Source organism: Sinocyclocheilus rhinocerous, unplaced genomic scaffold (genome assembly GCF_001515625.1).
Source record: "Sinocyclocheilus rhinocerous isolate Xijiao unplaced genomic scaffold, SAMN03320098_v1.1 scaffold730, whole genome shotgun sequence".
NCBI lineage: Eukaryota > Metazoa > Chordata > Actinopteri > Cypriniformes > Cyprinidae > Sinocyclocheilus > Sinocyclocheilus rhinocerous.
This window is the reverse complement of record NW_015670605.1, coordinates 889,877-912,887: the sequence shown is the minus strand read 5'-3', so window position 1 is coordinate 912,887 and position 23,011 is coordinate 889,877. Positions and strand designations below refer to the sequence as shown.

General features: G+C 38.1%; 1 protein-coding gene across 1 annotated transcript in view; it reads left to right on the top strand.

The window, feature by feature from the left end:
* Positions 1-23,011, top strand: part of LOC107734261 (MAM domain-containing glycosylphosphatidylinositol anchor protein 1-like) — a 137,172-nt gene that overhangs the window by 72,683 nt on the left and 41,478 nt on the right. The window contains exons 8-12 of the mRNA XM_016546175.1: positions 3,319-3,464; positions 15,162-15,186; positions 15,765-15,788; positions 20,711-20,863; positions 21,256-21,417. Coding sequence (XP_016401661.1) covers positions 3,319-3,464; positions 15,162-15,186; positions 15,765-15,788; positions 20,711-20,863; positions 21,256-21,417 — 510 coding nt within the window. The remainder of the gene's footprint in view (positions 1-3,318; positions 3,465-15,161; positions 15,187-15,764; positions 15,789-20,710; positions 20,864-21,255; positions 21,418-23,011) is intronic.

Here is a 23,011-nt window from a genome sequence, read left to right as displayed (position 1 = left end):
CGTGGAGTTTGATTAATTTCAACGAATTGGATCTTTCAAATAGTTTCAGTGAACCATTTCAAAAATACTATTCACATCATAATGTGGCTTATTAAGTTATAATATAAACCCTTCTTGAAACATTTATGAAATGTTGCTTCTCAGTTTAGTCAAGTCCAGTTGCTGATTCATAAATGAATCATTCAGAGTTTTTGTGAACTGCTTCAACTGATTCATTGACCCGACTCAGAAGAACAAATCTTTCAGACATTACTACAACTACCTAAACCAGCTTGGACAAACTAAAGACCACAAATGACCAGCTTGGACCAACTAAACCATATGAAACCACTTTCATCAAGCTGGATCAAACCGGATCTTCCATCTAGGATCACTAGCGTAGCCAGGAATTACAATGTGGGTGGGCCCAGAGAAAATTGGGTGGGCCTAGCCTAAAATACATCTGTTATCAAAATAGGCCAACACAACTAACAGTTACACTTGCTTGAATTTACATCACCGTTTAATCAGAGCATAAGCCTGTATGTCATCATAAGCAGTGTTAAGAAAATAACAGTAAGAACAGCATGAGCACGGCGGCCACAACACACACACGCGCATCTGACAGACGCAACACAACCATCATCAAATCAGCAGGACAGTAGTAATGGACAGTATGTAAAACCCATGCTTGGTCATAGTCTGGCTCAGTGGCCACATAAACCACATGAAATAAACAATAGTGACTAGGCAACTGACACACCTGCTTGAATTTGCATCACCGTTTAATCAGAGCATAAGCCTGTATGTCATCATAAGCAGTGTTAAGAAAATAACAGTAAAAACAGCATGAGCACGGCGGCCACAACACACACACGCTCATCTGACAGACGCAACACCACCATCATCAAATCAGCAGGACAGTAGTAATGGACAGTATGTAAAACCCATGCTTGGTCATAGTCTGGCTCAGTGGCCACATAAACCACATGAAATAAACAATAGTGACTAGGCAACTGACATTAGGAAAATGTAGATTTTTGTACCTGTACACTGGCGTGTAGGGGAGGTAGCCTTTAGAGAATGGAGCGCTGCTGGTGATGGAGAAATATGTGAATTAACGTTAGCACTAGCAGAGCTGTTCAGCTCCTTGAGCATGGATATGCGGGGACGTTTCATTCATACTCGAAGCCGGAGGGCGCTTTCGCGCAGAAAGTACAAAACAGACTCATAGAAGTAACGTGACGTGCCAGGAAAACCCTAATATGGACAAAGGCATGTATAACAGCATCCAGTGATCTCTGCTTTAACTAAGGGGCTGTTCGCAAACTTATCTTCATCATTATATGGCAAACAAGATAAAAAAAACAACACAATTTATTTTTATAGATAAAGTATTGTGATTATTGCAACAGAATTCACAATTATTAGGCTACCTTCTGAAGCAACTGAACCCAGGCCCACCCGTAGCTATGCGACTGTCTGGGATCACATGATTAGTTCTGCTTGCTTTCCTGGGAAATGAGTAGCATTAAAATCAGAATTATCATATTTTATGTGAAAAACGTCTGTCACTCACTCCTTACAGTTGAGTTGCCAGCTTTGTTAGGTACTACGCTAGTTGATGTAGAAATCTGCCAAGAAACACCAGACAGTGATGTGGCACTATACAGTACACTTCCAAAAAGGCCCAGGTGTTTCTGTTCTCTCTGTGGGGGGAAAAAAAATGGGCTGCCCTCTTGCAGACTTGTAAGGCTTTTCCTTCTCAGTAGGGTCTTATCTTTAGCTTTGCCAACACATCATGACAGCTGAGCGGTGCTAATGCTATCAGCTAGTTCTATCGTCACACTCTAATATGACTGCTGTTATAGGCCTAGCTGCTGTGTAACATGCAGATTTGGTAATATGGTACAAGGAATTGTGTTGCAACATTTAGCATGCAGTTGTCGTTACTCTGACTACTACGAAAGGCATTTCTGCAGAAATGTACCCCAACTAACAAAAGTATGTTTTAAGAACATTTTGCTAACATTCCCATTAAGTTATGAAAATTTTATTTCTGAATGTTCTTCGAATGTTCCAGTTTTTCAAATGTTAAAAAATATTTTCTTTCCCCCCTTGGTTATGTGAACATTAGCAAAAACATTAGGAGAATGTTTGATTTTATCATCTTCCAGATGTGATGGGAAAGTTACTTTTGAATGATCTCTGAAGCATCTGAAACAACTAATTAGTAGAGTTTCAAAAAGTTAGATGAATGTCCAACTAAAATGTTTTAGAAAAACATTCCACAAACAATGTATAAATAATGTTTTGAAAACGTTATTAAAGACCAGATAAGTTTGAATGACAGTTCTATTAATGTTACTGGGAGAACGTTTGTTCATAACTCTGAGAGAACCTTGCCAGAATGTTAGCCAAAGTTGTTATAATGTTCCCTGTTAGTTGGGCCAATGGTAAATAAATGACAGAATGGTTCTGTTAGCCTCTTACATTGTTGAAGGAGATCTCATATTTATTTATTATGGGTCTACACTAAAAATAATTGCAGTAATTACTGTATTTTGGTTTTCAGTAACTACTGTATGTTGGTTACCATAATAGGTTTTTGTAAGGGATATAGAAACACCAAAAACTGTAATTTCACTACATAACAGCATAACTGCTTACAGGTGCATGTATATTCCACGCAAATGTATAATTTATTCACTATCCGCTGCACCAGACAAAATTTGAAAAGTAATTATTTTAAACAAGTTTAAAATACACCCCGGTGTTGCAATTCTGTTTGGTGACACTAAATTAAACAGTTCTCCTTTAATGAGATGCTTGTCCTTCATTGATGCTCTAGATCATTGGTTCTCATTCGGTGAGTCATGACCCAATAATGGCTTTTTTTCTGCAATAATAAAATGCAATTAACTATGCATACCTAGAATTGCAAACAAATTTTCCACATTATATTCAGTGTAGCAGCTATGTCTTGCAGCAGAACCACCACTGCTATTTCAGTTGAATATCCACCTTATTTTTAAAGTTATTATTAACAGTCCATTATGCCGCTTGATCTTGCAAACTGTTTTTTCTTATATTATTTTAATGCACTGACATATTTATAGACACACCAGTTTGTAGTGCAAATTGTTTTACCTTTTATTGCACTTTGTTATTCTGCTAGTCATTTGCCTACAGCGGCTAATGAATCGAAAGCATCACACATTCACAGAAAATAGCTTACTTCCGCATTGAAAAATAAGGTGGCTTAGATGGTAGTAGTTTATCTTTTTAAAGTATTTGACTAACTAGTCATGCTCTGTTTTGGTTTGTTTGTCCGTTTAGCTCAGCCGTATAATGCAGAGTTTTACTACGACACTCCAAACCCCATTCGCACCCTGAAGAACAATTATTCCTACATCTTACAGTGGACACAGAAAGAGCCCGGCGCTGTGGACAAAACCATCGGTTACTGGATCAATGTCCAACAGGTAAAGCAAACACCCACAGACACTGGAAGCTTGATATTTACTGTTTTCTTTCTTTCTTTCTTTCTTTATGTTGGCTTGGTGGGAGGTGGATGAGTAGAATAAGTGTGTTTGTAATAGGAGTCAGGGGAATAGTGTGTTCTGTGTAGGGAGCAGACAGCGGATCGATCACTGCTTGTACTGCATTAAAGAGACTCTCAGAACCCCACCGGCGCAACACAAGAACACAGAAGCAGCCTGATTGGGTCTGCATTTCATCCCTGCTCTTTTAAGGAACATGGTCAAGCATGTCCACACCATCTTGTAGTCTATGTGATAAACAAAGAGCTTGGATTAAAATACAGTGCTACTAAAGCCTATTCTGAGGTCACATTTCTTCTCTAACAGTGTCATTGATGAAGTAAATTGGCCTTTAGGGTTGACCTCGCTGGCCACTTTGGATGAAAATATTGCTGTTAGCACAAATCGCAAATTGAAGTTGCATATTTATAGCATGCGCAAACCTATTGTGTTTAGTAGCTTGAGTTCTCCTCCACAGAGATGAATATGTCCTCATTGTGTCCATTGCACATGACTTTGCCAGATGGGATTGGATGCTCATGTATAGCTAACTTTATTTCACACCCAAGCAGCAGTAATTCACATAGTTCCTGCCTTTTGACCTTCATCCCTGAGTCAGCAGTGTGAGGCCGCATGAATATCTGCTTTGCATTTCTGTACGTGATATAGCGGAGCATTGTCCAAAATACAGTGTCTGGATAGTTTGCTAAAAAATGTAAATATGTCCCAGTTTCCACTGTGAGGCTCACTGACTGAAAAGGTAGTATCTTCAGTGCAGGTCCATAACCAGCATAGACATTGAGGACACAAGTTAACTGTTAACTAATACTTTTAAGTGAAAAGATTTGTTGAGAACATGGCTTGCTTCCTTTTAGCTTCAATATTTATAGCTGTTTCTTATCTGTATTTTTATCTGTAGTTTTATTCTAGATATTGTTTCAGAAATGAGCTTGCATGTCTGGTAACTGCCTGTCGTTCTCTCAGTGCAAGCAGCTAGTTAACAGCCAGCTTAGCTGGAAAAATGTGCAAATGCAGTTTCAGCCACCAAATTTTTACATGACGCATACACGTGCTGTCTTTGTTTTTGTCATCCACCAAGCCAAGCTTATAATGATATAACACTGTTATGATATGCACTAACTATTCTGCAAAACACAAATTTTGTTCAAAAACGTATTGAGCTGTTTATACCGTAAAAACTCTTATTCATAGTATTTTTGTGTAATTTTCTACACAAATACGCGGCGGACTTTTATTTTGCCGTGTCCGTGCGAAGTGAATGCGGACAGGAGGGAGAGTTCAGCTTCACTGAAGACTCGCGATCGTAAGCTCGTGATTTCAAATTATGCTGCGCTTTATGCATTTGCCCACTGTCATATTCATGTAATTTTCACTGTGTGCTGTATGTAAAATGAGTGTTACCTTGGCTTTGTTTGAAAAAATATGATTCCCAATGCACACAAACTTCCCAGAATACTGAGTGCCCTGTTGGTTACAGTGTTTACTTCCTTTTTAATTATTAATTTATTTTTTATTCCATTTTCAAATGATTTCAAATTTCTTGAATATTAATTAAAATAAATAAAATTATATCGGCTTTTTATCGGCCACCCTGCTTTCCAAGATATCGGCATCGGCTGTCAAAAAACACATATTGGTCGACCACTAGAACTAACCCTTTAATTTGTTATGCAGTGTTACTTCTCAAGTAAACCAGTTTTGTTTTTAGAATTTTTTGATATTTTAACCTGGAAAACAAAACAGTAATGCTGTGTTTATTATATAGTTCTTTCTTTTAGCCAAAAAGCAGCATCTCAAGTATCCTTCATGAGGAGGGCGATCCCATAATGCATTATTACAAGCTGAATGAAGAAATCTATGATTTAGTGCTAAAATTTATTGAAAATAAGAAATAGTTTAATTAAATTAAAATAATTTTTTGTGCGTTTTATGTATTTTTACCCTTATTAGAACATTGCGTTGTTATGCTGTAAACCAAATTCTATTGAAATCAGTCACATCAAGTCAGCTCACTAAGAAATGGACAGAGCCAATGTTTAATCGTTTACAGGCAACGTTTTGATGAAATAAACTACATCTTTGAAGTATTCACCAGGATTCCTGCCATCCCCTGTGTGTCCCGGTTGAAATCTGGCCACCCATTGCAACAAATAAACACCCTCCAAACATCCCGGGACGACCCCAGCAGCGGCGGCGGTGGGACGGGAGCGTGCCATGGGCGCATCAACACTCTCTCGCCACAGAAACTGTGTGCGCTTTGTGACTCTTCATCAGATTTTTTCGATTCCGACGTCCTAATCATCTATTCATAGAAACCTGGCCCAGAGGGGGGCGGCAGGAACGGAAGAGAGCTGATGAATTATGGAAGGAGGCAGGAATCAAAGCGAACGGGGAGGGGGAGATTAGCCACTTGTCTTTGTGTGCATGAATAGCTAATCTTTCCCTCTTTAAAACCTTACCTTAAGTAAGAGTCTACAGGGACTAATGAATTAACATCCTGACTGCAGCAAGCGTGCATTAACTTTTATGAGCTTGAACGTGTGTGTGTGTGTGTGTGTGTGTGGTGGAGAGGGAGACAGATTATAGATGAGTTTCTCAGTAGACTCAGTTGAGTATATGTGCATATTTGATCATAGTAGAATAACAATGAATGTCTGTGTGTGAGTAGTGAAATATAGTTCATTTAATTTGTGTGTGTATCTATACGGTCAAGACTGTGCATTGACTGTGTATGAATTTGTGTGTGAATGCGTCGTCGCTTTGTGGTGGTAATGTTGATAAATGTTTTATAGATGTCGCTTTGAGAAATGTAGACAAGAGAGGGAAAAGAGAGCGGGGGTAATGAGCTGAAGAAAGCAGTGCCATTGTTTCTCACAGGCTATGTTTACATGTACAACTTTTGGTTCAATCGGACTGAATTCATTCCGATTGATGAATCTGAATGTAGTGTTTACATTAACGCTAAATAAAGTGATCGGGTTGATGTGTGCGTTTATATGTCCCAAGCTTTGACATGCGCATACTGCACAAATATAGAGAATTTCCCACTGTTTGCACATAATAACCATTCTCCTACACTGTTTCTTTATTTGTTTTAAACAGCAGAATAAATATTTATCGATTTCTGTGCCGTGCTGCTTATATTTATCACGCAGTAAAAACGCCCCACCAATGCCCAAAACCAGTCGTTTGTGGATAAGAATCCAAAACAAGGACTGATAGGATGTTGTCCTACTCCACTTCACAGACGCTGAGTGAAATGAGAGGTTTATAATAACAGAACACTAATTTATACAACACTTTATTCAACAGGAAGAACAGCTCGCGTCATATGTCATTACACTATTACTGTATCATTGCACATGTGCAGTCCTTTCGGTTTCAGTCTTCAATCCGATCCAGTGTTTACATGCACTCTCGATCGAATTAGAAAAGGACAGTGTTGGGGAAGCTTCTCTGAAACTGTGGCTTGATAAGCTACAAGCTACTCACAAGTTAAAGTAGTTAAGCTACAGTCAAGCTACCCTTCTGAAAAAGTTTTTTTTCTTGCCTCTTGCCTTTCTTGCCTCTTGCCTCCTTGGAGAAAATGCCCCTGCTAAACGTACATTTGTGCATTCTGTCTTACTTTACTTAAACGTTTTTTTTTACCTCCGTCACACTTTCAGAGCACTTTCATTTCCTCTGAACTTTTAGCAAAAGAAGAAAAAGAACATTCTTTCATTTGTGAAATGAGTGCTGTGTTTTCAGAGACCGCAGGAAACACCAAGCTTCATCTCTAAAGTTGTGCCGCTCGTTTACCGGTGCGGAAAACAGAATCCCTCTAGAATAAACGTACACCGAGTAAGATTAGACACTTTCATTACCGATTATTATTTTGGGCTCATTTTTCGCAGTTCTTTTTTTCCCCATCGAACTGATGCTAACAAGCTAAACTCCGCATTCAGACATTGTTCTAAATTTGCTGACAAACGACAAACCAAGTTTCATCTTTTAAACACACTCTGTGCCATGTTACTCAACCACCGGAGACTCGTCCGCATCCGAACCGGTTCGTGTACGTTGCGTTCATTCATTTTTTTATTTAATATTGAAAACAGAAACATGAGAAAATGGCACCATATTCATTTTTAATTTTTTGAAAAACATGAAAAAACAAGAATTTGCCTTGATTTTTCGTTTTTACATTCAGGGGTAGAAAATGGATAAACAGCTTGAATGTACGATTTCTACGTGTGGGAGGGAATTAAACACCCCTTTTCACTGATTGGTCAAGCAAAAATGAAACGGTGCCGTCATCATGTCGTCTTCAGTTCTGTGCAACAGAATAAGAGTCCTCCGCTGTTAAGGTGTTTATTGTAACTCCTGCATTTCGTCTCTCTCTCATCAAACAACCAGACTAACAAATGGACAGGGTTTACTTCTGTATAGGCATAGTTTCTCTATGGCAAATATTAGGTGCTTACTGCAGAAATATGTATGTACCTCGTATCTGCAGCCTGTCACGGTGCGCTACTGTGAGGAGCACGGAGACAAAGGAATTCAAACATATAGATTTTAATCACATCCAGGGAACAAGGAAAACGCACGTAGCAAGGGTAGACATATACAAATGACATGACGATGGGATGACGAGACACACCTGGGATCAATAGAACTGAATGGGGACAGGAACAGCAAGGACCAAATAAGGGCAAAGAAGGCACATGGGGAGCAAAACACACACAAAACAAGGAACAGAGTCTGACATTACTCCCCCCTCCTGGAAGGCTGGGGGTGGGCACTCTGGAGGCCCCTCAGGACAGACACGGGACAGCAGGCACCCGTTCGGGGCGCCATGGCGAAGCAGGCAGACTAGGAGGCCATGGCGGATCAGACAGTTCAGGAGGCCATGGCGGAGTAGGCAGTTCAGGAGGCCACGGCGGAGCAGGGAACTCAGAAGGCCATGGCTGGACGGCCTCCGTGGCCTTGGCCTCGCCACTATGGACGGACCCATACTACCCACCCCCTCCCTCAAAAAAAAACTTTTGGGGAGAATATCGTCTTTAGAGGCCCTCCGTAGTAGCTTTTAGTCTATTTCTTTGGCGCACCGCACATTTTATTTAGCTGTCCAGTTATCAAAATCTGTGTGGCAAAGCTGCGTGACGCGCTGGACAACACAAATGCATTTACATTATAGTGAAGCGCAGACCAGTATTGATTTTAGTGTGAATACGCAGCAGTCATAACTTTTATTTTAGACAGTACAGTTTCATTAATAATGAGTATGAATTCATTTCATTTTAGACACATAACAGTGTGTTTTATTTGACTTAAAACACAGGCGTTTCGTTCTTGAATGAATCCGAGTCTTTGAATGAATCGTTTGTGTGAGTGGTTCAATGACCCATTTGCTTTGCTCCTGAACAAATTAGCATTTTGATCGAATCGGTTGAATTGATGACTCTATGACTCATTCATCAACACAGTGACTTGCCGCGACTTACTGGCGATGTAACCTTCATAATTCAAGTATACGCGCCAGGTTCCGAAACAACGGGCCAGGTGTGAAAGCACCCTAAAACCGATACTGGTCTGCACTTCACTATAATGTAAATGTCATGCAGCTTTGCTACACAGATTTTGATATCTGGGCAGCTAAATAAAATGTGCAGTGCGCCAAAGAAATAGACTAAAAGGGTAATGTGGCTGCAGATCTGAGGTACATACATATTTCTGCAATAAGCACCTAATATTTGCCATATAGAATCTATGCCTACACAGAAGTAAGCCCTGTCTAGGCGTTGCCCCAGTATGGTTTGTGTCAAGCCATTTGTTAGTCTGGTTGTTTGATGAGAGGGAGATGAACGCAGGAGTTGCAATAAACGCTTTAACAGCAGAGGACTCTTACTCTGTTGCATAGAATTAAAGATGACATGATAACGGCACCATTTGATGCTTGCTTGACTAATCAGTGGAAAGGGATGTTTCATTTCCGCACACACACGGAAATTGAACATTCAAACTGTTGTCTACCCCTGAATGTAAAAACGGAAAATCAAGGCGATTTCTTGTTTTATCGGTTTAAAAAAAAAAAAAAATGAAAATGGTGCCGTTTTCTCATGTTTCTGTTTTCAATTTTAAATTAAAAAAAAAGAATGAACGCAACGTACATGGACACGAACCGAGCACCAATGACAGACCTCCGATCAGTGGGGTGAACCACCTCAGGAGAGGGATTGAGAGAAAGAGCGCTTGAATGCATTTACACGTCTTTATTGAGCCGTACCTGCAGGGGAAACTTGCGGTGAGAGAAGCGTGGTTCACAGACCTCTGCTCACACCTCGCACACCTGTGATTTTACAAAAGGGTGAGATCTTACAGCTGTGTGTGTGTGTGTGTGTGTTTACATAAAGCCCTCTGCAATGTGATGGAACCCTTAAAGCTTCTACATTGTGCTAGTTCTTCATCCTTTAATGATTCAGTATGTACCATTTTCCTAAAGACTAGAGATCAAGATCCAGAACTAGACCTAGACCCGTCAAAGCCCAGCAGACCGAGACCTGTTTGTCCAACAACCATTTTAATGAACTGAGAACATGCTGAATATATATAGCTTTTCAGAGTCATGGATTTATTGTGAGTTTTCTGTAATGGTGATATAATTTGCTGACTTGAGGTACTCCTGCAACCTGAACTGGATACAAATTTGTAAGTTCTTAATTTCACATGCGAGCAAGCTCAATGGCAGAAAGTTTGTAGCAAATTTGTTGCAAAGAGATGAGGCAAACCTTGTGATATTATTATGTTTAAGTGTTTTGTTATTGCAGTTAAAATTTTTATTGCATATTCAGAATTGAGTGTATGTGAATTTTAATTAATTCACTGAATTTATTTAAACTAATTCTGAGTAATTCTATATTCAATATAATATTAACCTGATTTTATAATTATAGCCAGAATAGTTCATATCAAGACTTTATTTCTCTTAATTGATTCAGTTGATGTATTCGACCAATGAATGATGCACTGTGTTTTTATGTGGCTAGAGAACTAGTTCCCTTCATAAAGGTTAAACATCTATTCAAATAATATAATATGCATTCCAAATATCAGTGTTTGCTCTTCAGATAGATTTATCTATCACCCATGGCATCTTAAGAGGGAGCGCTAACAGGAGAGAATGAGAGATGTGAGGATGTGTTTAAATTTACCCAACATTCCCTGCTGCAGGTCAACATGTGACAAACCAAATTATGTCTGACAATTCACTCCATGACATGCGGTGCAACTACAGCTTGTTGTGATCAGGTCTTTCTCAATACAACAATGCTGTTGTTGTTGGCACATATATGTGTTTCTTATATAAAAATAAATAAATAAAAATAATTAAAAAAAATATTTTATAATAAAATAAATTAAAAACGCTGGTTGATTTGTAGTAGTCTGTGAGTTATGACAGAAAATGTAAAATAAATAAATAAAATAAAAAAGTTAGTGTAGCCCCAGGTCTCTTCTAATGGATATGTGGCTGATGAAGAGGACATGAAGTATATGTACCGATGACTGATGCATTACCAGGTGTGTGGAAATGAGCAGAAAAGAACAAATAACTGAATGAAAAATAAAAAGACATTTGGAAGTGATAGATTGTGGGAGGTAGAAAACGTGTGTGTGTGTGTGTGTACAAGTTTGGTTATACATGTGACAGCCAAATGTCCTCATTAATATAGTGAAATATTATAATAACATTCTATTTGTCCACACTATTTAAAATGCTCAATTTTACATTGCAAAAAAAAAAAAGTAATCTCACTCATTGATAGCATTCTTTAGGTCTAGTGTTCATATACAACGTCCAATACATTATGGCCCGTTTACACCAAGGACGATAACAATAATGACAAAGATATAGTTTAAAAAAAATGTTCTAAATGTAAAGCAATAACAGAATCCACACCATATTTATACAGATAATGACACAGTGGAATGATATCATTTGAAACACTTTTTTGTTCCAGCTGATGAATGATAAAAACACTGACAGCCAATCAGAATCCAAACTGCTTTAAAGAACTTGAGCATTTAAAGCAGCAGACGACAAAACTGCAGTGCGCTTTTAATAAACAGAACATTACTGTGCATTGAAGTGGATGGTCATATAGTTATATTTTTTTTTTTTTATGTGGACGAAATATTTAAGCTTTAGTTTATGGAAGCCCGTTTCCGCCACTGAATAAAAAATAAAAAAGGTAATTGAGACTTTTTATCTCACAATTCAGACTTTTTTTCTCATAATTGCGTGATACAAACTAGCAAATTCTTGACTTTTTTTTCTCAGAATTGTGTGATATAAACTCGCAATTGCAGGTTAAAAAGTCATAATTGTGAGATATAAAGTCGCAATTCTGAGAAATAAAGTCATTCTGACATTATAATTCACAATTGCGAGAAAAAAAGTCTGAATTGCGAGTTTTTATCTCGCAATTGTGACTTCATATCTCACAGTTCTTACTTTATAACTCGCAATTGTGAGTTTATATCATGCAATTCTGAGAAAAAAAGTCAGAATTGTGAGTTTATATCTCGCAATTCTGACTTTATAACTCGCAATTGCAAGTTTATATCTCACAATTCTGTGAAAAAAAATCAGAAATGTAAGATAAAAAGTCGCAATAACCTTTTTACATTTTTTATTCAGGGGTGGAAACGGGCTTCCATATTAGTTTGATTGTGTTCTTCTTATTTTTTTTCATACAAACAAATTATTAGTAAATATCACAGTCATTTCATATAAAGAGAGCTGAAATTTAGTCATTTTTCAGTAATTTTTCAGACATAACCTGAAGAAATGCTATCAGATGAAATAGTTACTTTATTTATTTATTATTATTATTATTTATTTTTTGCATAATTGTGGACCAATGCGAACATGATAGGAGGGTTTTGTTAATACTGACAGGATAATTAGGCACTGGAGGCACTGTCTCCTGTCATAAGAATTTTTGCCTGTATTTTGCATTATATATTTAGCATTATATAATATTTGATGTCATATTTCATAATGTTTCATTTGCTTAATTTCTGTAAAATCAATTATTCTCTTGTCTTATCTTTTTTCTTCATTAAGCACTGCCACCCTTCCCTTGGAGAAAACACCGCTGGTCTCTCTCTCTCTCTGAGTCTGTGTGTGTGTGTGGTGATTTAGATGAGGAGAGATACACAGAAAATTTGTGTTAACAGAGAAGAGCAGCCAAGCAGAGACAATTTATCTGTGACTTTTACAAGATGCACGTTTGCATATGTGTGTGTGTGTGTGTGTTGGATATGGCTGTTAAGTCTTGGCATGCATTGTGTAGGCTCAAGTGGGTTTAGTGTTGGAGACGTGGCGGCACACACTCCATGTTGCCGTGGTGAATGGCCCAGTAACAGGGGTTTATGGTGGGACTTAATTAGACAGATAACAAATGTGTTTGACCCTCACTAGCCAGGTTAACATCACAGATATGCTTCTACTTCCTGCCTGGAAAAGGGGGAACAAAGGATGAATAGGAAGCTTCACACACACACACGCACACACACACACACACACACTTATTCATGTGTGTTGTATTTGGAGGGAATGCCGGCGGGTTTACCTGCTGCCCGGTTCTCCATGCAGAGCTGAAGATAATTTCTCATTCCATTGTGCACTGATTCCATGGGGCTGCTGCCATGTTTCCCATAATTCCATATGGAAAAAGCCTGGACTGCCACAGCTGGCCCTGTGATTGCCACACATCCTCCGGGAGTGAGAGCTGACCTGAAACAGCTCACTGCACATTAATTTCATCTAATAAGATACAGCTAATAGTATGAGATATTATCGTTAAATATAGCTAAAAATACATTTTAAATATACATAAAAATTATTTTTTTTAATATGGAAAATATATTTAAAATATACAAAAATGGCCAAATATATTGCTAGTATATATTTTGAAATCTAAATGTATTTATATTGTCCAAATATATATTTTATTAAAATATGCATTTTAAGATAGGAAATTGTAATTTTTTAATATATTTTAATATTTGAAGTTTTAAATGTAATATATTTCCAATTTAAATATATTTATTTTGTTCAGAATACAGATTCAAGATTTTAACAAACTGTATTTAATTAATATGTTTCTTTAAGCCATGCCATTTACAGCATATATTTAGCAGACATTTGAAATAAATTTTGGTCTGGAATTTTTTTCCCCCTCTCTGTCATATGGGTTGCAATATTGTGATGGAGTATGTAGAGTAGATAGAGATACCTCCACTATTATCTTTGTGCTGTTAAACTATGTGGGTTATTGTTCATTTAGCTGTAAACATGTTGACAGTTTAACTAACTAATGCTTGCTATACCATTCCTTGAGTCAACAATGAGAATGTAATGCTTTATATACAACAAACTCAAGCTTGCGTTGATGCAAAAGTTTGCATTGCATTAGCTACAAGTGTTTGGACTTGCATAGAGTGTTTTTATAAAACTGAATGTTCTCCTTTAGTACGCAGTAAATGCTCTGTTTTACAAGTAAAGAGACACATTTAAAGGGAAAATCTCAAAGCTCAGTCAAAAAAAACAAACAAACACACATAAAATGCTAACGTTTCGCTAAAGTATCTTCAGAAATGACTCAAAACCAGCAGCATTCAGAGGCGTCGTGAGATGTCCCATGGGAAAGCAAAGTAGCTCAAAGTAGAGAATGACAAGTTGATCTGTTTCACCAAGCGTTCTTAGTCAGCACTGCTGTTGTGCCTGAGGAAAGACTTCTGAACCTTCTTACAGCAGGGTGGCTGGATAGCAGCTGACCTTGCACTCAGCAAATCATTGCACCGAGGGCTTTCTGTGGATTCGTGGAGGTTAAAGATGTATAACTCTGGGTGTTGACGCAACCAGTTTCCAGTGTAAAGTTTCTGTCCTCGCTGTGAAAGTGAAAATGCTTATGGTGAAAAGTCATATGGTCAGAAGAGCGTGTCTTGTGTCAATGGAGTCATTGACATTTCTTCTATCTTCCTCTTCTTCCTGTCCTACTTGTCTTCAGTAAATAGTTACCAGTCCAAAATTATGTCAGAACTACTGCGACAAAATATTATAGGGTAGAGTGGGGGAGAACGTAATTTTTTTTCTGTGAAACAAAAGTTAAATGTGTCCAGAATAATGACATAAATTATAAACCAAGTATGAAAAATGTCTATAGAGTTTTCAAGTTATTAGATTTTAAACATTTGTACCAAGGTGGCGTTTTGCCCCACAGGTGGGGTAAAATGCCCCCAGTCTGACAAAGCAATTTGCTTTATACATTTACAGCAAAATCTGAGTACAGGCAGTTTTAGCTTAAAATTAAAAAGAATATAATCAATAACTACAGAAATTATGCTATGCCCCCTGGGGGCGTTTTACCCCACAGACTAGGTTTGAAAAGAAATGATGTAATTCTGAAAATATTATAATATTTTTTTTTAAATAGCACACACTCCCTTTCTACAGGCCTTAGTATTCTCATATCATATATAACTGTGATGTTCTACAAAACAACAAGCTTTAAAACACTTTTTTTCTTACTGCTGAAAATTAGATCACTTACTGTGAAATGCGTTTTCTCTCAGGCACATCACCAGTGTAAGCTTCATGGTGAATACTTCTGCATCACTCTTGACAACATAGTCCATAGTTACAACAAAAATTGATATTGTTTTCCCCTCACTCCACCCTATGCATTTCATTTTTGTTGGGTATTTCTGTTGAAAACCAGCTGAGGAATGATAACAGTGCTGCATTTTTTTAAGTGACTATAAATGAAACTTTGATTGTATTATTATTATTATTATTATTTTAACAAGGTATAAAGCATGCATGTGTTTTATACAAATGGAAGCACAAAAGACATCAACCTATAAAAATTATTTCTTTAAAAAGTGGAAGTATATAATGTTACATATAATGTATGTATACACTACCATTCATAAATTTGGGCTCACCAAAATGTTTTTTAAAAGCAGATTATACTTTTATTCAAGGCAAGGATGCATTAAATTCAAAAGTGACAGTAAAGACATTTATAATTTTACAAATAAATGCTGATCATTGAACTTTCATTGAATTTACAACAGTTCATTGAGCTGTTTTCAAATGATTTTGTTTGATATGTGTTAATTGATCCATAAGAAGGCCCTGTAGTCACTCTTTTTCTCATTTCTTTTCTCTTGCAGCCTACACTTACCCAAGACCTTCAGGTGAGACAGTCTTGCACTTTTTCTTTTGGTGATGATTTTGTGCGTGTTGTCTTTCTCTCTCCTCTAAACCGTCCTCCCATCTCACGCTTGCCCTGCCTTTCAGTTTTTCCCAATTAAATTCAGCACAGTTCTCCTGGCAGCCTAAGCACAGAGCTTTGCCAAAGAAGTACAAAGAAAAAAAAAACATAAATTAAAACAGACTGGAGATCAGCAGAGTAAATTGAAGAGCCAAATGCATGCGGAGGGAAGAAAATGGTGATTTCAAACCACAAGTAAAAAATTGTGCATTCTTCTCCATTCATTCGCTCTGTGTCCTATCACACTTGGAAAATGAGTTAATCAGCCATATAGAGTGTGACTGGAGACGTTCTGGGTGACTAACTACAGTATTCTGTATTCTGTGTTTGTTAAATGAGGGTAATCGCAGTGAATGCTGCAATATGCTGAGAGTACTTCAGTACTCCAGAGGAACCTGTCGAGAGGTCTCCTTACAATAAACATGCCTGAGAAACCCTGCAGACCTTCTCCTCAGATCTGCTCATCAGCATAAGGCCAGAAACATACTTTACGCAAGTACACAAATGCAGGTGCGAATGCTTAGCCATGCTAAACAAACTTAGCTGCATTCTTGCGCTACGGTGGTGGAAATGTCAGCTGCACAAGACCCAAGTTCTTTTACGATTTTCCATTTTCAAAGTGACTTGCTGGACAATAATTGACCTGAATGAGAAAACGGACCTTAGAGATATGCAATTTTAAATAATGGCCGCTTGTTAGATTTTGGTTTTCCTATAGTCCTCACTCCTACTACAAGACATCTCTTGTTACCTTTTAACTCTTTCCCCACAAGCGTTTTTTATTTATTTATTATTATTATTTTTTTTATAAAGTTGCCAGCCACCACCAGCATTTTTGATCATTTTCACAAAATTTTCATGGCCCAAAGAATATTTTATTGTATGAATATCTTTTTAAAAGCAGATTTTTTTTTTATTCAAGGCAAGGATGCATTAAATTCAAAAGTGACAGTAAAGACATTTATAATTTTACAAATAAATGCTGATCATTGAACTTTCATTGAATTTACAACAGTTCATTGAGCTGTTTTCAAAATTGATAATAAAAATAAATGTTTCTTGAGCAGCAAATCAGCATATTAGAATGATGTAAATTGCAAGAATATTTATTATATTTAAATTGCAATAATATTTTACAGTATTACTGTTTTACTTTATTTTGATCATATGCAGCCATCGTGAGCATAAGAGACTTTCAGAAAAGAAAAGAAAATCTTACCGACCCCAAACTTTTGAACAGTAGTGTATATGATTTCATATGTTGAAGATGGTAATAATTTCAGACCTTATTTTACCATGATCATAGCATGATTACCCTTAAACTCTTTTTCTCTTGTGTGTTTGCAGAACCGACAGACAGTTTTGTCCAAACAGATCACCACTAAAGAGCCAGTGAAAGGTGTGCTCATGTCCTACACGCTGACGGACTTGCGTATTCCCCTGTCGTATGAGGTCAGCCTCACTCCCATAACCAGCTACGGCACTGGAAACACAGTCACGCGCACCATCCAGTACTCAGAGCGTAAGTCACCTTCCACTTATACCAGACATTTAAGAATTACAGTATGCAAGATCTCAGTTGGCAGTTGGCTACTCGCATCTATTTATTTTTATCTTAAAGTTCAAATGCATTATTTTATGTTCTTTCAGGTAGGAAGTATAACATTTTTGATGAATTTAGATTTTTGATTTTATATGGGCAAGCGCAAAGCATAGCTGGGCTAGTTGTGGAATGGGAATCAGAGCCAGAATTGTTAAAATCCTCATGATTCCCATCAACATAGGTCATGCATTTCAAATGTGAGGTTTCGCTTTCGGGATTATGTTAAATTGAGATGTCAAGTGTGTGGCAGCCATCATGTGTTAAGTTTGCTGATGGCTACAGAACAGCAGGAACAGGCCAGCGGTTTCAGCACCAGAGCTGAGTCTAGATCTCAGAAACGGCTGATAGAATCTAATCCCATTGGATAGTCTTTCAATCTTCAACTCCCAATCTCAGCATTTACGCTAACCAGACCAAAAAATGGCCAACCTCCAGAATAAATGGATTGCTGGAAGACATGAAACCCTTCTTCTGTGATGTCAAAGCGGTATACACAAAATTGCTCCAGTCCTCTAATTTGATTGGCTGAGTAAACAATGTGTGTGGTTTTTATTAATTTTATTTTATGTATATGTATATATAGTTTATTTATATTAAAGTGTTCAGTTAAATATATGTAAATAAATATTGTTTACGGCTATTATTATTACTATTAATAAATTTAAAATTTAAAATTACAATTTTTTATTAAAATCTTTGGTAAGATATATTTAAGTAAATGAAAGTATAAGTAAATGCTTTTTAAATCCCTGAGACTGGCAAGAGCAGCTTCCAAATCCTCAGTACTCATCTTGCTGGATTTGTCTGCTGCTTTTGACAGTTAACCACAAGATCCTCTTGTCCACCCTCATGAAGATGGGCATCTCAGGAACCGCACTCCAGTGGTTCAAGTCTTACCTCTCAAGTAGATCCTTCAGGGTGTCTTGGAGGAGTGAGGTTTCTAATGGCGCTTTTCCACTGCATGGTACGGCTAGGCTCGGCACGGTACAAATTTTCATGGCCCAAAGAATATTTTATTGTATGAATATCTGAACATGCAATATGTCAAAAGAAAGAACAGAGCCCCTGCTTTAAAAAAACAAAAAAACATGACATCTCATTCGGTAATGTTAGACAGTTTTGATTTTTATGCTGTTTAATGCTTGATGATCACGTTATTTTACATATGCATCTGCTTACATACGGCATGTGATCGCTTGTTTCTGCTTCTTCTTCGCCTTCTTTTGAACCAGACGTTCAGGACTCTTTCAGAAGATGTGTAATAGCACCTCCTACCATGTAACAGTGAAAACATAAAAGTCTGAAAATTCTGTCGAAAAACTGAGACTGTCCTGCTCTCAGTTACTGAATCCCTGAGACTGGCAAGAGCAGCTTCCAAATCCTCAGTACTCATCTTGCTGGATTTGTCTGCTGCTTTTGACAGTTAACCACAAGATCCTCTTGTCCACCCTCATGAAGATGGGCATCTCAGGAACCGCACTCCAGTGGTTCAAGTCTTACCTCTCAAGTAGATCCTTCAGGGTGTCTTGGAGGAGTGAGGTTTCTAATGGCGCTTTTCCACTGCATGGTACGGCTAGGCAAAGTAATATACTACTGTAATATTATTACTTTTGTAATGCGTTACTCCCAACACTGTTCTCCACTGCATGGTACGGTTCGGCTCAGTTTGCATTTCCACTGCAGTTTAGTACCGCTTTAGAGTGGGTGGGATTATAGACATGTTGCGCCACCTCTACTGCCGTGACCTCCTGAAAAACTTTTTCATTCTGCGTCGTCCCATCAAGCTCTTGCTTGATCCGCTCCTCGGCGATCAACGAGAGGAATGTCTGTACTTCCTCAACAGACCACGAAACAGCCATTATTTTGTTGTTTAAAAAATGTGCTCTTATTTGAAACTGTTGCGTTCGTTCAAAAAAAGTTGCATTCGATCCTCGCTGGCTGTGCTGATTTAATCTAGCGGGTCTAGTGTCTCGTGTCGCAAGTTCAATGCAAAGTTCAAGGCAGTGGCGATTCTCTCCGGCAAATCAGTGATCAGCAGGGTTTACACGTCACATTTTGTTAACGGTACGGCTCGCTTGGAACCTCAGCCGAGGTGGTACTGAAAAAAGCACCAGGTACCAGGTACTGTACACAGTGGAAAACCCCCCAAAAGCGTGCCATGCCGTACCATGCAGTGGAAAAGCACCATAAATCACAACGTCTTGCTACTGGGGTTCCTCAAGGCTCAGTGCTTGGACCACTTCTCTTCTCCATCTACATGTCATCATTAGGATCTGTAATTCAGAATCATGGCTTTTCAACTCTACTTCTCATTCCAACCTGATGATCCGACGGTAGCTATTCGCATTGCAGCCTGTTTGACAGATATTTCTGGCTGGATGAAGGACCATCACCTTCAACTCAACGTTGCTAATACAGAACTGCTCGTGGTCTCAGCCAACCCAGCACTTCATTACAACTTCTCTATACAGCTAGGTTCATCAATCATAACTCCTTCCAGGACAGCAATGAACCTTGGAGTTGTGATTGATGAACAGTTAAGCTTGACAGACCATATTGCTACAATGGCCCGGTCCTGCAGATTTGCCTTATACAACTTTAGGAAGATGAGACCCTTCCTATCAGAGCAGGCCGCACAACTCCTTGTCCAAGCTCTTGTTCTCTCCAGACTGGACTATTGTAATGCTTTCTTGGCGGGCTTTCCGGCATGTACTATCAAGCCTCTGCAACTGATCCAGAATGCAGCAGCGAGAGTGGTCTTCAACGAGCCGAAGAAAGCCCACGTCACACCTCTTTTCATCATTTTGCACTGGCTGCCAATAGCCGCTTGCATCAAATTCAAGGCACTGATGTCTGCCTACAAGACAACCACTGGTGCTGCAACAATATACCCAAACTCGCTAGTTCTGCAAGGGAATGACGCCTTGTGGTGCCATCCCAAAGAGGCACAAAATCACTCTCACGGACCTTTTCCTAGACTGTTCCCAGCTGGTGGAATGACCTGCCTATCTCAATTAGAGCAGCTGAGTCTTTAGCCATTTTCAAAAAAACGTCTAAAGACACATCTTTTTCACCTGAAATATTTCTTCTTATCTTTTGTAACATATTCTTGCATTCATATGCTTGTGTAGAGTATGTTTCGAACTTATAATTACTATATGCATGTGCCAAAAAAAAAAAAAAAACAACAAAAAAAAAACGGCAAGGTATATCTCGATTCCCTCTCATGTTTTTGTGTGCAGATCACGTGTGTGGGTTTGAGGACATTAGGATATGTGGGTTCACTCAAGACCGCAGAGATGTGTTTGACTGGACCAGACAGAACCATCTCACACAGAACCCCAAACGGTCGGTTAATACAGGGCCGGATACGGACAGGAGTGGGACAAAAGAAGGTAAAAACACACCAAAGTGGACATCTTTTTTTCTGCCCACTATTGACGTAATTATAGATTTATAAATCTAAAGAGAACTTTTTCTTTGTCATTTAAATTTATTTTTATAGCACTTTTTCAAACTAAAAATTATTCCAAAGCACCTTTACCTTTAATTCTTTAGAGAATTTTTCCAGTTGAGAAACTCCATAGAAAGATACACTTGTATTACAACAAAAACAAAACCAAATCTAATTTTATTTCTTTAGAATATTTAGAAAGCAGATTTTTTTTTCTTTTATTATTATTTCTTTTTAATTTTAATTTAAAAAAAAATTTCTGTGTGTATAATTATTTATTTTGTGAAACCCTGTGGTAACACAAGCGTTTTGTACTTTCCTTCTGCAATAAAGGTTACTACATGTACATTGAGACGTCGCGGCCGCGCCAGGATGGGGATAGAGCTCGTCTCCTCTCTCCATTGTATAATGTTACGGCAGCCCGAGGACCAACGGGGACCACCAGAACCCCCTACTGTGTCTCCTTCTACTACCACATGAACGGAAAACATATGGGTGAGCCTTTAACCCTGGTTTGAATTCACACACTCAGAAAGACAAAAACATTTAAATGCTCAACTTAAAGTCAGTGTTGTTTTTTTGCTTTGGTTAACTGATATTGTACTGTTGTACTCTTGGGGAATTTATTGAACAGTGGTGTCTATATGACAGGTTGGAGGCTTGATGACGTTGTTTCTCTGCAAAAATCTGTACTTGTGCATGCACATATGTATATACTTCAGATTCTAACTGGAGTTTGGTTTGTCTGAAAACATCCTCATCTACCGCAGCATTGGGCTGAATTTGTCAGGGAAAGTACGGTGGTTTATGAGTAGCATTCACCAGAAGGTCAAAGACAATGAAGGACACAGACAGTCAGAGAGAGACAGAGAGAAGTGATGTCATCCACACATCCATTACTTATTTATCGTGACTGTTAAAACATTAAGGTTTATTTTAAAGTGACATCTGTCTATTCTCTCTGCTTCAAGCAGTCTTGTGTGTGTGTGTTTCTTCCTGGCATATTTAAGCTGATCAAGCACGTCATTCAGTGCCACACTGTAGTAATTCTAAGTGAAAGTACACAGCTCAACAATATTGGAGACAATAGTCAATTTGTAATTAGATTAACAATTTTCCCATATCCCACCTTAATAGCAGCAAAAGTGTTTTGCAATACAATATGAACACAATAAGTACATTGTACTTAATTTTTGATGTAAGTACATAGTAGTAAAGGCCACTTAATATAAAGTGGGGCCACAATTTTATATACACTACCGTTCAAAATTTGAGGTAAGTAAGATTTTTTTTAAAAGAAATTAATACTTTTATTCAGGGCCTAAAATAACACTCGCCAAGCGCCAAATGCGAGTAAAAATCAGCGTTGGCGAGTATATGAAACAGTGTCAGTCGCCAGTTGGCAGGAAAAACTTTTACGAAATATAACAATGCAATGTAGTGGGAACAACAGCCCGTTTTTAAAGAGATTCGCTGTTTCTGACGTAAGCGAATAAAATAATCTTTTCCGAAGACAAGATCATCGTGATTGGTTAGCTGTTCTGTCATAAGCGACACATACATACGGGCTGATAAAGTCAGAGCAGAGTGATGGCCAGCTTGCCCCTAGACACGGTTCTAATAACTTTTACCTGAGAAGATATTGCTGCTTCATTTCGGAAGATTAACTTTTCCCTTCTTTGTTCTTCATATCCCGAGAATGTGGCAACACATACCTGGGGTTACGCCGCAGAAACGGTGCAGTGAAGTAGGCTATAGTTTAAAAAGTTGCTCGTTCGGCTGTACACAGACACTGAGCTGCTTTAGACAGCGCACCAGTAGCGCTTCAGCGGACGAAAACACAATTATGTCAAAATATGCGGTTTTGGCGAGTAACCTCGTAAACGTAGTCTTAAATGAGTTATAAAGACTTAAATGACCGTAAAGAGTTTGGAGAAGATATGTGTCAGATCCGTGTCATGTGCATCAGGTTTTAAAGAGGCAGCGCTGCTTTTAAAGTAAAACCTGCTGAAGTCTGTCATTGATGTAAATCAAAGAACAAAAGAAAAAGAGAAATCACTCGACTGCTCTAGGCGCTGATTAACTTTTG